Source organism: Phaethon aethereus, assembly GCF_964289735.1.
Source record: "Phaethon aethereus genome assembly, chromosome: 3".
NCBI lineage: Eukaryota > Metazoa > Chordata > Aves > Phaethontiformes > Phaethontidae > Phaethon > Phaethon aethereus.
Genome location: NC_138576.1, coordinates 84,327,558 through 84,344,904, shown reverse-complemented (window position 1 = coordinate 84,344,904; position 17,347 = coordinate 84,327,558). Strand labels below are relative to the sequence as shown.

Below are 17,347 nucleotides of genomic sequence, written 5' to 3'. Positions count from 1 at the left end.
CAATAAACATAACATTGTAAAACCCATATAGACAAATGCAGTATTAAGTCGACCCTGACTTAATAAACTCTGCATGAAAAACACAAGTCAAGATTTGACTGAACTTCACGGACTTGAAGATTTATATATATATAATTTTTTAAGTGGGTACGAGGCAGTATTGCCGACAGAAACTTTAAAATAAATCCAAAATGCAGCCCTCTTATCAACTACTGGCTGGGCCACTTAGGAGAGAGCAAAGTTGGTTATTTTTCCTCCTGAAGTAGAATTCTGTAAATACCACTTGGGACTACAGGAAATTTCCTTGAAATTATAGATAATCCTTCTTACCCTGCAAGTGGAGAGAGGGGTCTTTGGGGGTACGGGGAGAGCATCTGCTTATTCCTTCTACCTCAGGAATCGTCAGCGCCCATGCTGAAACACACTCTGACACACCTAAGCTGGGTCACCGACAGCAAAGATATTTCTACATAAACCAGGCAGAGCACACACATATTTTATGCAGGGTTCTGTTCTGTTACATTGGAGCTAAGTTCCAGATACTGAATTGCTCTCTAGGCAGAACAGTCCACACCACACTCTGAAAGACTAAGATCTCAAACAGTTTTTACAGTTAATTGCTTTTTACATGGTATAACTAGGATCAGAGCCAGATACCCAGATTAGAACTGGATGTTAACTACGCATCTGTTCAATTTTTTGAATGGATCGGCTTGTGAACTGAATAAACAAGAATCCTGCTATGACATTTTCACATTTTAGAGTATTGCCAGTTTTACCTTACTTATCCTGAAGGCTCCAGTAAAGCCTCCAGGGGCCAAAGCAGGAAGGACAGACTAAAACATCCACAAAGTGTTGTAATGCTTTGTTAAAACAAAAGCTTTAGTGTTTACAGGCGAGAAAAGGTCTTCATTTTCTGCAGGATTCCACAGCTGCCAAGATGTCTTGCAAAATGTTGTTTCTGTTTTCCTTACTAACCTAGAGAAAGAGAAATGAAAACTGATGTAATTTGATAAATAACCTCTACATCAGTGTTTACTTCAAAAACAAACAAAGCAAAAATTCAAGTGCATTTCTTCCTCAGAGGAGGAATGTTGAGTGTCAAACACCTGCCTTCTGCTACTGAGAACACAATAAACTAAACCCACAAACCTGCATATGTAATTGAATATTCAGTGATCTTTTTGATTTAATTACCCAGGATATTTTGCAGTATTATTCAGGGCCTGAATAACTAACAAGAATCACTTGAAGAACCAGCGTGTACTTTTGTCATTCCTAGAAGTCCTTTTCAATTACCAAATACAATTTTCCTACTATAAAGTAGAGTTCTTATCCCTTCAGTACTTGAAAGGGTTGTATTTATTAGGATGACAGACCTAGTCAAAAACATCTGCAATGAAAAAAATTAAAACAGGCTTAGCAGTGCAACTCTGTATTCTGAGAAACCTTAGTATTGCAGAAGAAATAAGATTCTGCACAGTATTGAAGAAGAAAATAAGACTACTTGAGAAAGCTGGAGGGCTTTTGTAGCACACTGAGGTACACCTTTGGTTGACCAGTCCTTGGAAATGTTGGGCTTTAGGACCAGTACATGTGAAAATCCGTATGGTCCATTGTCCTTTCTATTGCTGGGCCCATCTGCATTGCAGCATCTGCAGATTACTGTAAACTGCCAAGCAAATACTAGCACTTGCTAGTCAGCTCAGCTCCCCGGTACAGCAACCATAGAGCAGAGAGCTGGGGGCACGGGTGTGTGTAAATTACCCCTTCTTGATAGACTGCGTCCTGATACAGAACCCAGTGCCACGCATTACTAACTCCACCAAAACCTGGGGAGATGGCTGGGGTGGTGAAAGGGTTAACAAGCAATCGTGAAGTGTCAGCAAAAGCCTTATTGTAAAAAGCCGAAGAAATTTTCCCCACTGTTCAGATCCCTGCAGAGAGGACAGGAAGAAATCAGACAGAGACAGATGAGTCAAAAAAAAAAAAAAAAAAGGCATTCATATTTTTAACAAAGTTTGAGAAATCTGTTTGATGAGGAAGGAGAGACACCATACTATGCATGGCATAAAACCACCAGCAAGGGTTCACTGCATTCGCTGTAGCTGCATTTAAGATCTGAGCACAAGGGTTTGTACCCCTTCCAGTACTACAGTCAATACTAAACAGGAGAAAGAAGTATTATTAACATTAATGTTAATATTATTAAATAGGTGACAGTCCTACCTGAATAATTTGGCCCTAGGAGCCTACTGCTATTTACAGTCACAGACATCTTAACCAAATGATGTAAACCAACACTGCAAAACCTGGTGGTCTCATCTACACCACTTGAATACAAGAGAGCAGATCAACATGGGACTGATGAAAAAGTGACATTTAAAAAAAAAAAAGGGGAATGAAATTACCTTTTGAAATGAAAATTATTGCTGTTTTTATTGAGTATCATTCCAAGCTTATTATAAGATAAACAGAAAAAAACCCCACAATAACAAAGAGAGCAAGACAACAAAGAATGGAATTGCTCTTCAGTAAGGCTATTGAGACCCCAAGGCAAACAAGGCACAGAGCACAGATGAGCCAAACTCTGAATCTCACAGCAAGTGTCCTGATATCCTGACTTTCAAAGGACCTTCTGAACATCTAATAGCTCTTACCACTGTCTCACAGCCAACAAAAACAATACTACATTTTATCTATCCCTTTTCCATACCTACATGCCAGAAGTCCAGTGAGAGCAGCAGAGAGAAAGTGCCAAGTGCTGGGAAATTTTCACAACTGTTTTACAAAGGCTGCTTAATAGATATAAGTCTCCTCTTAAGATCTGGAGCCATTCTGTGCAGGCAGCTTTCCCAGAGAGAACAAGTCTCCCAGTATCTGTACTGAACGTACAAACAGATGGGTAGATTTGTAGACAGGGAGCTGAAAATAACTGTGGATGCTGCTTATACTACGCATTTAGGTAATTTGGAGGAAACTAGCACCTAGACTCCAAGCAGGCAACAATAGAAGACAAAAGCTTTATTCCCCTAACTGTTAAAGTACTGTCAAGGAAATCCTCTTGTACAGTCTGTTCAAATGCAACCATTTTTTCTTCTGGTCCTTTTAACTATTTATTTTCTTTCCTAAAAGGCATATGCAACCAAACTTCACTAACGCGTTTCATGGAAGCAAAATTAATAGGTGGGAAAATGGAAGAAAATGACTATGTGCCAGCTGCTAGGGATAATCTGATCCTATTTATGACACTGTCTGCAAAACTACACAGACCCAAGCACTGCAAAAAGAGCCTCTGTAGTTTCACTGGAAAGTTTAGTTCTCAGCAAAATGGAATTGGGCAACAATGGAAAGAAATGTGTTAAATATCAGAGCTCCTATCATTAAGTGCTCTAAACATAATAAATTAAATATTTGGGACCAAACCCTCAACTGCTTTTAGGGCATCTGGACCCATTTACACCAACTGAATATGCTTTCAAGACAGAATGGACTGTAAAACCCCAAACAGCTGTCTCTATGGACTTACCATCCTTGTGACACTAAAAGAAGGATGAGAAAACTCTGCCGAGTTACTTGGATGCAGCCTAGCTCAATATTAAGTGACAAAGCAGGCAGAACATTTTTGGAAGGTAGCCACCTACCTCCGCACACTTCCAGGCACCATTAAAGTTACTAAGAAATTACTGACCACGAGCTATTTGGGCACTCCAGGTTCTCCCCATGCCACAGCCCTTGAAGAACATAGCTGGTGATCCAATATTTACTTCAGCTAGTAACACCTCTGACTCCCCACGGGCAGGTTCTGCTCCTGCTCATGCACACATGTTAACTAGCTGGGAAAGACCATGCAGCGTGTCACTGGAGCAAGTGAGACAGATGCTCTCCTGCACAAGACTTTAGCCTAGCAGGTCTGCCACCTGGGAACTACTGCAGTCTGTCACACGTTTTGGCTAATGGATGCACCAGAGAACTCTAAACAAAGAAACCTGCACATCCAAATCTCAGCAGCATAAACAGGATGGCTCATTTTTTCAGTAAAGTGGTTTTTTGTTTTTTTTTTTTTTAGCTAGAGAAAACATTGCTCCACTGAAATTTACAGGAAGACTTTTGCTGGCTGTAGTCTGAACGTAAGAGAAAGATTATATCAGCAGACTGATACAGCTAACAACCCGAGACTGAGTGGCACACGCCCTTAGAATATCACCTGATAAAAAGAGACAGGGGAAGTCTCAAAAACTTCCTTGAAAAGCCAAATGCTGTTTTCTAGCACTCTGTTTCCTCCCGAGAGGGCCAAACACACACTACTGCCTTGCTGTGACTGCAGACTAAGCACCAAATGACTTTTACTTTCAGTGAGGCACTCTCCATTCCCTTTCCCCAATCCTACCACTGTAAAGCAAGTCATATAAAATCTACGCTCACATGCATCCCTGTTCATCAGCCTGACAACTAACACCCATCAGCTTCTCAGTGGAAAACCTGGGGTTTTATCTCTGAAAGGAACAGTAGGAGTTGAATGCTTACATGAGGAAAGGACTCTTCTCTCTGCTCCTAGGATTGCTTTAGCACTTAATCAAACAGGCATTTAATTTAAAAAACAGAAATTGAAGATGATGATGGGACCACCAACTAAAAGAAAGCTGAGAAACTTTTCTGAGCATTGCAGATTTACTAATCCCACTTTGAAGAGGAAAAAAGCAGATGGAGGCTTTGCTTTCTCTGCAGTAATTAAGATCATTCAGTATGAAGTTGTTGAGATAGTGTTTTTACCTTCCTTGTTCACTTGGATGAAAACAAAGTAAGCATTCTCACTGTGACACAGACTGTTCTTTATGAGAAGTACAACAGTATACTGCTCTACAGCATATTACCCGTGTTAGTAAGCCAGGGTGTGTAAGTTCCACTTACTGTATTTGTAACTTAGAGATGCACAGTTCAGTTTTGGATATAGAGCTCTATTCTCTACTACAAATAGTACACACTGAACAGAAAAATAAATCAAAGGAATGGGGGCTGCATTTAGCTTGTTTTTGTGAAGCATCCAGGACACTTTACAGGTGTTAAGGATACCTCACACATGTATTCCTGTGAACAAACTGTGTTTTATTGTGGTAAGTTTTTGAGAACCTCCTTGTAACTGATCAGAAATGCACTTTGAGGCCCTAATATTCTGAAAACTATGTCTGTAAAATTAACATAATGAATTCCAAAATTGGTTCACTGACTCCAGAGAAAGTACACTCCATTTACAAGCATCTTTCTTTTTCTAGAAATCATTTCTGCAAACTCCACTGCTGCCTTTTTTTTTTTTTCTTTTTCGCTTTTTTTTTTCCCTTGAATATGATTACTGGTAATATTTCTGCAAGCCAGTCTGGGAAAAAAAAGGTTTAAAATCTGACTGTACTTTAAAAGATTTAACTCTTAGGAATAATGAATACTTATACGGCAATAATACTACAGCAAGAAAACCTTTTAAAACAACTATGTCATTACTTCTACAGCTCCTCACAAGCAAAGCCAGCTGTGTGAGACTGCTACAGTAAGTGCCAAATGTGATTTTTTTTTTTTTTTTAATAAGGTGAACACCTGCCCATTAAGGATAAAATGGAAACGAAAAAAACGTATTTCATACCACATAGCTAACCACAGCTATCAATTTGTAGTAACAATTAGTTTTTAAACAGAGCCAAATACAAACCAGCAACCTAGAACAGAAGGCTCTTTAAGGATATTAAATGTTACTCACGTTGAACACTTTAACATCTTTCCTACTTCTTATTTCTTCAACAAGATCCAGTGGCTTTCCCTTAGGTATTGGAATAGTTCCAAGCACCACAGTCCCTGAGCCAGTCAGCGTTTGACGAACAGCTTGAATAAAAGCCTGGCTGAAGAGTTCCATTTTACCAATCTCATCTATCACACAAATTTTCTTCTCTGCATCACTACCATGGTTTACCTGTGGAAAAGTGTATCAAAAGACTGTAAGCAACACAACTTAGAACAAGCAACAGAAATAATTTCTATGCTAATAAAAGAAATACCTCCAAAAGAAATCAATTCAGTTGTAATACTGGGGAAAGTGGAAGAGTCAAAGCTGCTGCTGGTAACTGACAGACTTATAAATCTACCGATTCTATTTCAGCACAGATCTTTGGAAAGACAAAAATTTATGTACAGCATAAATACCAACTACAATAGGAAATATCCATAATATCAGTTTTCCTCCAAAGCAGAATTCTCATAATGGTCCCTTATGAACTACTTAACTATTAAGAACTGCACTTTGCCTGCTAGTAGCTCTCAATCAATCTGAGGGATACCAATTTTTCAAAACTTCACTCTTCCCATCAAATTATGCATTTAGAATAGATCAATATCCACACAATACTAGTAGTAAAACAATAATAAAAAATACTTGCATTAAATCTAGATTTGGAAGTTTCTCCTCTTTTAGCTGGGCCAAAGGAGGGTCAAAATAACATTTCTCTCAGAACAACTAACTTTTTTCAAAAACATCTGGATAACAATCAAGCCATTTCCAAGCCTCTCACATCAGAACAGTCATCTTCCACCTCTTTGTTGAGATACAGCTTATTCTATAGTCCTAGTCATCCCCCTGGATCGTAAGATAGGCACGATACTAACAATTAACTACATTTGTGGTTCGTTTGCTTTTTTTCATGAAGTGAATACTGTGCCAAACAGTACCATGCTGCAGACTGGTGTGAGCAGCAGGGAATTCTAGGGGACAACATGGGTGATTGCCACTGAGGGAAAGACAACTCAGAAAGCAAAGGAACTCTTCAACAGAAAAGGAAGTGCACTGCCCACCCTCTCTTGGTAGAGGTAACTAAGAACTGTACTCCCTTATTTACAGAAGTGAGGAGGAAATCAAGTCAAAACACCACTGTAGATCCATGAATATATACCAATACCAGCTATATTATACAGAACCTAAAAAAAAAGGAAAAAAAAATCAAAATGTTTTCCCCTGTGAAGGCAAAGTATTTGCTTCTGGGAAAGTAGAAGAACCATATAACAAGCATCCAAAATCTTTTCAAGCTAAGTGCCTGCTGAGTAGCTGTTTTATCTAAAATCCTTTCACAAATCAGTGAGCTAAAAAGCCAATACTAGTCACTAGGTCACACACTGAGAAACAGAGCATTTTGCTTTGAAAAAAATCTTCAGTCCTGCCTGGTAAAGTTTCCAGAACCAGAGAGATCATCCATTGTAGGATCTGCCCCTGTTCTCACTGGAGTGAACGAGATCCAAGCCTTAAGAGATGAAGCTGTCCTCAACACTAAATGGGCACATGCCCACTCAGTGCTACTCTCTGATCAGGCCATACCTATGACCCTCCTGCCCTCATTCTTCATTTGTCTCTTCTTGTTTCAGTCCTATCATCTTCCTCACTCTCCTCCTCTCCCATTTTGTGCCGCCTACATGCATGACCACATTCCCACAAAAATGATTAACAGCATTTTCAACGAGAACAGGGTCATGCACTGTCTGACCCTGCTGGCCCTTTTCTTCTTCTCTTCACTCTCTTGTACTTGCAGAAAGCTACATAACAATCAGAAAAACTCAACCCTGCTAACACCCTTCTAGCAAGATCTCTCCTGGACATTAATGCAGCAGTAAAAAGATTCAGAGTACAGTACTGGCTTAATGAAGTCTTTTTTAGTAAACTACCCTTCTATTTACTGACATAGTAAATCAAGTTACAGTGAAATTAAACATAGAAAAACCTTCCCATTTTATTCATATTTCCTTTCTCCCTTGCCCCCAATGTCTTTGCTTCCCTACTCTCAGACTTCAATGTTCCTTAACAAAACAAGAATCAGATCCTCAATCTCAATTTAGCTCCTTACACCTCTTTGTTTTTCTTTTGTTCTTTCAAAGTTCATTAGGAAGTCCCTTCTTCCTTGGCCCCTTGAGCTTTGGCAGTGTAGAAAAATCACAACAGGATTTTTTTAGTAGTACAGTTCAGCAGCTGCTGCACCCTATTTGTGATAGGTTATTGCCCAAATCAGATCTGTTCTTGTTTAATTTTGGAGAGAGGAAGGATTGGAGTGAGGGAGAGGAAGGAGAAGGAAAAAGGCAGTAACAGAATGTTAGGAGAAGGATAGGAAAAAGACTGTGTGGAAAGTCTTGTCACAGTCAAAGCACTCCTGGCGCAGCAGGCTAAATACCAAATTATCAGGCTGCTATTATCAGTTAAAACCTACCAGTCTGCACGTATACACTGGTAATCAAAAATAAGCACTGGATTTAAGAAACAAATGCGTCTACTGGAAGAATATGGGAATCAGAGCAAGATGGGAAAAAAGGCTGTAAAGAAGAGCAGCAGCAAAAACCTTTATTTTGGACATACTGACTCCACACTGACTCCTCCATACCTTTTGTTTGCTTTGCAATATAGAAGACAGTGGCATAGGAAAAAACTCCCTATTGGCTCTCTCTCAGGACAAGGAGGTCCTGCTCATAGAACAATGTCAGATCAAAAATGAGAGGGGATTGCAATCTCTCCAACACCACAATAAGCAGAAAAGAACAAGTCAGATTTGCCCCTCCACCTTCCTGATCCTGAAGTCACTCAGAATCAGCAATATCCAAGAAACAGGCCATTTATTAATATAAAAAACTAGTGCCTTCCAATAACATTGATTATCATAAAGCATCCATTTTTCATCAGCTTTCACAGAATACTCACATTTCTGAGCATAGGTAGAACCAACTGCTCAAATGAAACAAGGTCTACAACATACTGTCCAACCCGATATTCACGTCTTGAAGTAGAAGAATCAGAACTGAATTTGAAAGAGATACACAATTCCTTCTAAGTAATGAGTTGAGTAAGAATTCACTGCAGTCATTTCAAATGGATTTATGAGAAGCTAACCTAGTAAGTCAAATACCCTTAATTCTTTTAAGAGAAGGAAAGAAACTCTGTGACCCATCCATTAAATCATATTGCAGATAGCATACTTTTAGATAATAACTATACCATAAGCTACCTTTACAACTATGTAAGTTCAAATTTGAACAGTATACGAAGGGATCTAAAAGCCAGCAGGTATATTTACACTGAACTGAAAATGCATGCCTGCAGTTCAGATCTTTGAATTTAGTAATGTGACACTACAAACAGCATCACAGCAGTAGCCCAAATCTCAGTATGGACAAAACAGTCTTGGAAAAATACTCAGTCTGCATGTGCTCCATCACACTATTCTAGGTGAACCTCCTTTATTAGCAGTATGCAAATGATTTAGATCAACTATGTCTGAATGAGGTGCTAACATCACACCTGGGTCTAGACTAAGTTTTGCGCAAAGTGTGAAGAGCTAAGTCTAGTGAATCAGGAGAGGCTCTAAGACCCTCCACACTTCAGAGGCCCTCTTAATGGGGCTCTGAAACCCTTTTTTTCCTTAAAATTCACATGTGGGTTTTGTGGGTCAGCCAGTGGCTCCTTAAAACAATGTTACATGCAACTGCCCTTTTATTTTCCACTTCTGTGTCCATAAATTAGCTGGTAGAAACAAAAAGTCTTCCTCCATGCCTACAATTAAGCCACTTACTGTATCCCAAAGAGACTTGGCCTCACAATAAGAGGCTCAGCAGTGCTTCCTCTCTCTCTGGTGTACAATAGGTGATAAGAGAGAACACTTTTCCCCAGCACATTTTCAGTATTTCACTATGCAGTAGAGACACTGTGTACATACACAATACAGGTAACAGCCAGGACATGAGAACTGAACAACGAACCTGACCATGAAAGCCATACATGTGGTGGAAAACATTTTCTGCAGGAGCATTTAACATGCCAACAGACTGGAGCGGAAGCATAAAACAGTAAGCCGCTAACAGTTATTAAAACCTCAGTACCTGACTCTAGATAAAGGTCCTCGCTTTCCAGACAAAGTGACAACATCGAATCCAATTCTCCTGCCACATTCTCTAACTTCCTCTGTGTAAAATCCATCAGTGGGAATGCCCAAGGATTTCAGAGCTTGAGTAACTTTCTGGATCAAAGTAGTCTTTCCAACCCCTAAAAATAAAGAGAAAACAGAAAGCACACAGGATTAATCTTCTTCTCCACTAAAAGCCCATTTTTAAACACCACAGTAATGACTCAGTTCAGCGAGAACACTGATTACTTTTTAAGTTTGCAATTTTTTTTAAAATGGTAGGAAAAGAAAGAACAGAAATACCTTTTAAAGTTCATCTTGTACTGACATTGTAATGTTTTATTAGCCTTTAAGAAGCATGTCTACAGTGAAGTCACAACAGAACGGTAAAAATATCCCAGGCTACCACTAAACTTCTTAGATAGCGTGCGGGCAGGCCACAAAGCTTGCCCCAAGGCAGGTAAATACATGACAGCCATACTGTTACACAACTGATACCCAAGCTAGCTGGAAGACTGACTGATGAATCTCCCTTTCTGCCACTGTTATTCGCTACTTTTTAAGAACAGAGCTGAATTCATCCCGCTGTTAAGATCACAAGGTCAAAATTACCAGGAGCCTAGCTGGCACAAAGGACACGCTACTTCTACTGATGTCCTAGAAGCACTCAGTGGCCCTGAGATACCAGGTCCCACACGGCAAAAAGTATTTCCAACAACAGAAACATGCTTCTTATGGTAATTGAAGCAAGAGAGGTTTTGACTAGATACAGGGAAAAGCTTTTTTATCCTGAGGACAATCAAGCCCTGGAATAGGTTGCTCAGAGGGGCTGTACAGTCTTCACATCCCTTGAGGTTTTCAAGTCCTGACTGGATAAAGCCTTGAGCAATGTGGTCTGGCCTCACAGCTGACCCTCTTTTACATCTCCTGAAATCCCTTCTCACATGAATTATCCTGTGGTCCTACAATCCACTTTCTTACCCTAAGACAGATCCTTAAAACCTTCACCACCACTAGCACAGTTTGATGCACTTTCTATAGTGTTAACGTTGGCCATGTTCCAGAAATCCTCTCAGTTCCCACAAAGGAGCCATTTCTTCTCTTTTGCCATTGTACAAGTATTTCCCTTGACAATCTCTCTTTAAACTCAACTTTATTGCCTCTCTCAAAATTTAGTATTATGACTTCATTTTTAATCATTGTTGTCAAAAAAAAAAAATCAGAAGACAGAAAATATCCTGCAAAATAAACCTTTAAATTCTTGGAGACTAGGAATAGAAACCAAATGTGAGGCACCTAAAGATGCCAGCAGAAATAATTTCAACACTCACATACCAAATTCCTCCCTTAGATTTTAAGCAGATTTAGGAACTACTTTCTGAACAGTCAGTATCAATGGCAAAATATTCTGTGACTTCAAGGGCACCTTGCCAACAACAACAAACTTTTCAAAATTGAAGCCAAAGGGATTCCTGGCGTTTGGACAACAATAAAATGACAAATGTGGCACCATCATATCTACCATCTTTCCAGGGCCTTGTCTCTATAAGCAAATTTATACTAATTTGACTAAGTAGATTTGCTATCTGTAATTTGGTTACCTTCATTCAGTAAATTGCCAAAGAAAGCTAAAACTATTCAAACTAAGTTTAAGAAAGCTTAAAGTTATACATTTAGCTAATCAAACCAGTACACTCACTTTCAGTTAAATGAACAGAGACAAGGCCTAAGCAGGCCTAACTTCTGCATCTCCTGGAGGACTGCCTTTCTTCAGTGGATGTTAAGACAGAATGAAGTGGGTGGAAGGTATTGCTAATGTCAGCCTAGTTGTAGCATTTTAAGTTAATTCCAGACAAGACAGGTGTCTGCAAAAGATGCACAAAAATTAGGCCCACTGCTTTACTTCCAGACCACAGAAGAAAGCTTTGCAATCACAATAACTGGTTTATTTCTTTATCAACCTTATAGCTCGTCCCTCATACTCTACACAACTCTACCTCCACAATAATCAGGTTCCCCTACCATGATAAACTACGCCACTGCCTCAATCAAGGCCTGCCCAGCTGAGATACCAATTATTACCTAAAACTGAACATTACTTCGGTTGGAAGTGCTAAATCACTACAATTAAGTTACCGAAAAGATGCGCGCTCAGAAATCATTAATGGCTGCAGTTTAATTGAAGCAGGATTAGGTGTCCAGGAGTGGTTTCTTGTTTGGGTTTTTTTTTTCCCCACAACACTGAACTGAAGAGCAGGAGCCAGCAGCATCTGGAAACGTACCCGACATGGGATTGGGCAGGCAGCTAAAAGGGACTTCCGCTAGAAACAAATTAATGAACGCAGCAGCTCAGAGCTCAACAGGCGAGGCCCGGGAAGCGGACCAGCTACAGGCCTGCCCGCCGGCAGCTCACGGGGCTCCCTCACACCCCGGGCCGGGGCTGGAGCCCGCCAGCAGGTGCCTTCCCCTGGCTCTAGGCGCTTCACAGCCCCGCCGGCCCCGCGCAGGGCGGCTGGACTGGACAGGCCTGGACAGGCCAGGCCAGGCCGAAACAGGCCCCAGGGCGGCCCCGGCGGCGGTCGTGTCCCTCCCCCCGCCCCTCCTGCCTACCTGGGGGTCCCGTGAGGAAAACGTGCTTGGACATCGCGGAGAACCGCGAACCACCCTCTCCCCCCGCCCTGCGCCGTGGCCCGGCTGACGGAAGAGCCGCACCGCCCCGCGCCGCGCCACGCCCCCCTCCTCGCTCCGCCCCAGCGCCGGCGGCCCCGCACCGCCCCCGCCCTCTCGCTCCGCTGGCCCTGGCGCAGGGCTCCGGAGGCAGCAGCGGCGGTGGTGAAGCGGCGGCGAGCTCTGCCGCCTCCGCCCCGCAGAGCGGCGCCCCGGGAGGTGCGCACCCTCAGGCCCTGTCCGGCGGCACCTGGCATGGCGGTTCTTGTGGCCTTGAATCACAGCGGCTGAGGCGCGATTTTAAGCGGCCGGACCCGAAGGGGTGTCGGGTGGTGTCCGCGCCCGGGCGGGGGTTGGCGGGCAAGCCCTGGCAGCTGCTGACGGGGGCCCGGCCTCTCCCGAGGACACCCCGGGCGGGGATTACTCCAGAGCCGCCCCGAGCAGGCCATGGTGCTTCTCAGAAGATGGACATTATTTAAGGTTAGGGGAGAGGGGGAAGAAACCAATTAATTTCCTAAATGTGGGTCAGCATTTTCTCTATCCAGTCCGCTTGACCTGTTTAATTTCTGAATATGTTAAGAAAGCTCTCCTTAGAGCTTTTATACCCATTTCAGTAAACAACGTGCTCCAGGATGCAGCAAACCAGTCAGTTAAAAAGCAAACGGGTTGTCTGATACCTCGAAGCAGACAGCAAACGTAACTCGGGGGTTAATGCACAACTAGGGGGTTGTTAGAAATCCGAGCAAATTGGGTCACGAATGAAAAGGTTTGGCAGGTTTAACACGGAGACTGACAGACGTCTGTCTGCATCCCACCACGCCTTATGCATGCGGCCTCCTCATTTGTTGAGACTGGGGCGATGGAGAGCTGGAAGAGAGCTCTTTGAGAGGGATGTTTGTGCGGAGGGCTGCGGTGCACAGGCAGAAGGCTGGGGTGAGGCGACGTCCTGGCCCTGAGGTTTACTGATCCCTGCCTGGCCGTAAGCACCAAAATGGCTGCCCAGAAATAAAGAGCTGTGAAAGGGATACATCCAGGTTGTTGCTTGCTTCATCTAGAATGGTTCTTTTCAGGTTCAGCACATCTTTGTCTGGCTTTCATTTTCAGTAATTTCCCAAGGATTTAAAGGTTATTCATCATTTCCACAAAGATAATGAGTATCCCTTTCAGCCAGGTGAAATGTGTATATCAGCAGGTAGAGTGTACATCACAATAGACAGGTATTTCCATAAATTGAATGAAATGTTTTTGATGTGTACATCACATATGGCCAGTCTTCCTTGTGTTGTTTTATATTCTCAGCAGGATGAAGAGCAACCCTCTATTTAGTGATCCTACATCTTTAAATATACAATACTTTCAGGTCAGCTAGGAGCAGGGTCATCTAAAAGTGTGAGGGATGCAATCAGCTATTTCACTGCATACTAAGAATACTTTGTACCACTGCACTTCTGGCTTCTGAGGGAAGCAAAAGTCTTTCAGTCTCCAGTTACGCTCCAGTTAAGGGTCAGCACTCTTGTGAGGTAGAAATTGTCATCACCACTTTCAGGAGCAGAAATTGCAACACAGAGATTCTAAGAGGTGGGGTTAATAAATTGTGCATTTGGCCCCTTGAGTGGCATGCAGAACCAGAGCTGATGCGTAGGATCCCAAGACACTCCCTACCCCTAAATCTGGCACCATGTTTCAGGATGGTAGAGGAGTACTTCTCTCTAGCTGGGATTTATAAACCAGAACCTTTTACAGGTACTCTATAATTGCAGGTGTAGTGCTTCTGCTTTACGTAATAGGCTCCCATTTAGTCAGGTAGTAGGAAACATGTATCCTCTTCAACTGTAGCCTCAAGTTAGGGGAGTTGAAATCCATATTGTCCATTTGCCAGGAGAGTATCCTTATAACCAAATTCACAGGCTTTTCCTATTAAGGCTGAGACATGGCACAGCCACAAATTCAAGCTGCTTGGGCCAGAGCACAGTTAAGATGTTAATGTAGAGGAGGGAAGATCTAGTACAACAGCATTGTACTGTCACTGGATATATTACGTATGATCAGTACACTTCTGTTTTCTGTAAAATTTGGGGAGTCATCAGAAGCAAAATTTAAGTGTTACTTACAAACAGACCAGGGACTGTTTATATTGTAGTTTACAACATCTGTACCTTTCTTTGGCCTAACTACGTCACTGGATCTGGCCAGAGGTCATATCAAAGGGGAGATCATAACTCCGAATTCTTGTTTGCCTATTTCCTGCTTTCACTGATGACCACATTTAGTTAATTTATCTTTCTCTTAAACATAATGACTTTTATTCCTCATTTCACGCGACTAGTGTGGAACATGTTTCATGCTTAAATACCTTAAAAAACTGGACAGCTCTGGCATGCCTCTTGGTGGATAGGAGGGTAGAGTGGTAACAAAGGCAGCTATGTCACCTTCCTATGTCACCTAAAATGAAAACTGCATTTTCATAGTTTACATTCCAATATTTTGTTTTGTGTTTTTCTTCAGGAGCAATGAAATTGTGATGTTAACTTACGGCTTCCTGCAGGTGTTTGTCAGGCATCTTTAATCTAAAGAAAGAACCACAGAGAAGAACTGCATATTTACTAGTCTACTAACACAAGAACAACGCATTGTAACTGGCTACTTCACCCTTGCCCTGAACTTCCTGCTCAGAGCTTACTGTGATTGATTTTGCAGGTAAATTTTCTATATGATATGAAACTATTTCAGTCTATTGGCTGGTTGCCCAGGCAGGCCACATAAAGAGAGACAGACAATGTTTTTTTCTTTGATATAGAATTTTACTATGTTTTATAAATCAACCCTTCATTTTATAAGTGCAAGTGGAGAATTTTAGGGCTATCGCTACTGTTTGACAGAATCCTTGATTCCTGGTACCATAGTCTCAGAACCATTTCATTTTGTTTTCAGATGCAGGACCCTGACAGTTATTTCACTGTGTGACTAAGACCTTGGTCTTGCAAACAAATATATATAGTAAAGCAGTTGCAGCATCAGGGCTTAAATTAGGTAGCATTCCACTTTGATTTCCATTGTAATTTGTACCATAAAATGTTCCCTCCTTCTGGATGCTCCATCTAGGCTGAAGTCATTTAAATGCACCAAAACCAGGAAGTAGTTATGCCAGTTGTGCTTTTGTAGAGTTTTGCTGTTAAGAGAACCTTATGTTTGCTAAATGAATTGGAAGTTTTATGTATATCTCCTCAAAGATTTACCATGTAGCTTTGTTTCCTTTGATATATTTATTCTATAATCTAGTGACTGCATAGAACACACAGGTTGTTCAAGAAGCCTGAGCTGCAATATGCAAGTTGTCTTCTCTGTATGCTGTAACCAGTAGTCTTTGGAGCCAGCCTGTGTTCTCTCCTGACCATGGGATTTTTGCATTCTTGGCTGGAGATGGTTAGCTGAAATAAGTTGAAACAGCACATACTCTAGCAGCGTAGGTAACTCAAAAAGAAAACAGACAACAGGGGTTTTTTTCCTTTCAGGATGAGGACAGAAGAACCCAGCTTTTCCTCTTCCAATATGGGTAGCTTAATAAATAGTAATTTATTCCTAAAAGGTTGCCAGCTCAGAATATTTTCCTGTCCAACTACCTAGACTGTTTTTTCTAGGTGAGGGTCAGTTAAATTCAACTCATGCTGAATTGGACTGTACGGTTGGCCAAGGCCAAGTTTGGTGCCTGGAAAAGACCCCTCTCGAGTACCAGGGGCAGGTTGTGATTCTGAGTGACCCATGGAGACCTTGGAAGGAGCTGACAATCATTGTTACAAACTGTTAGCTAAACCTGGGGAAGCCTGCATTTATTGATGGATGTTCACTAAAAAAAAACTTGGATAGAGTCCTAGACCTTTATGTTGAATGAGGTAAAATTAATTAACTGCAAGTTTCCAGACCAGTGGCTAAGAAAAGAGGTCATTTATGATATTTATGGTATTCTCTAGAGTAGAAGCTGGAAGAAATGAGAGTGTAATCTACCATCTCTGACCTGCACCCTCAATTGGGCAGTAGTTTACATTTCAGCACTCTGCCTGAAGGAAGGTTCAGCGTATTGTTAACAGTTTTAGCCCTTGGTTTATCTGGTGTTAGGTTTGGGGCTTTTTTCCCCCTCATGGGAGAGAGAGTGGTTAGGTTGAAACCCTTTTCTTGCTCTCCAACAGAACTTGTCTTTTTGATTCATGGTACCTCAAGTTTGTACAGCATTTTGCTTACATCAGGATAGGGAAGTACACTGTTTTTTAAGAGGTTTAATTTTAGAGAGTTCCTTATTTTGTCCTTGTTCTCACTTGCAGATACTGCTCCTGCTCACAGATAGTGGGCCTAGATGTATCTCACTGGCCATCTGACGATGTTAGTAATGGTATTTCTGACTTGACTTTGTTTTGCCTCTGGAGGAATCATGGCATCAGCAGATGTCTGAGAATAAGCATTAAACATCTACAGCCTGCCAGTATTTAATCTTAAACTTCCCAGAGACATAAGCCATTAGCTACGTGCAGGGCCTCCTCTATATGAAGACTGTGGTACTCCCTCCATCAGTGAATTATCTGGATCTTTTGTATGTGGTTCATGCAGTAGAAATCATTTATGTTCCATCAATGGTTGTGTCCCCCAGAACAAGAAGAAATTCCTGAAAGTATTTTCTGACGATAGAGACATAAGAAATAAATTATACCAAATGTTATAAATACCCTCTATATGGAAGTTGGAGAGTATTTGTGAAATTGAATTTACTATCATAA

At 41.5% G+C, this 17,347-nt stretch overlaps 1 protein-coding gene across 1 annotated transcript; it reads right to left on the bottom strand.

The window, feature by feature from the left end:
• Nucleotides 1–880: 880 nt before the first annotated feature.
• Nucleotides 881–12,558, bottom strand: NTPCR (nucleoside-triphosphatase, cancer-related; the record flags this gene model as incomplete). Its single annotated transcript, XM_081998354.1, has 5 exons — nucleotides 881–978; nucleotides 5,750–5,959; nucleotides 8,717–8,813; nucleotides 9,892–10,054; nucleotides 12,525–12,558. The coding sequence occupies 5 exons, from the start codon at nucleotides 12,556–12,558 to the stop codon at nucleotides 910–912; spliced, it is 573 nt and encodes a 190-aa protein (XP_081854480.1). The 3' UTR covers nucleotides 881–909.
• Nucleotides 12,559–17,347: the final 4,789 nt, after the last annotated feature.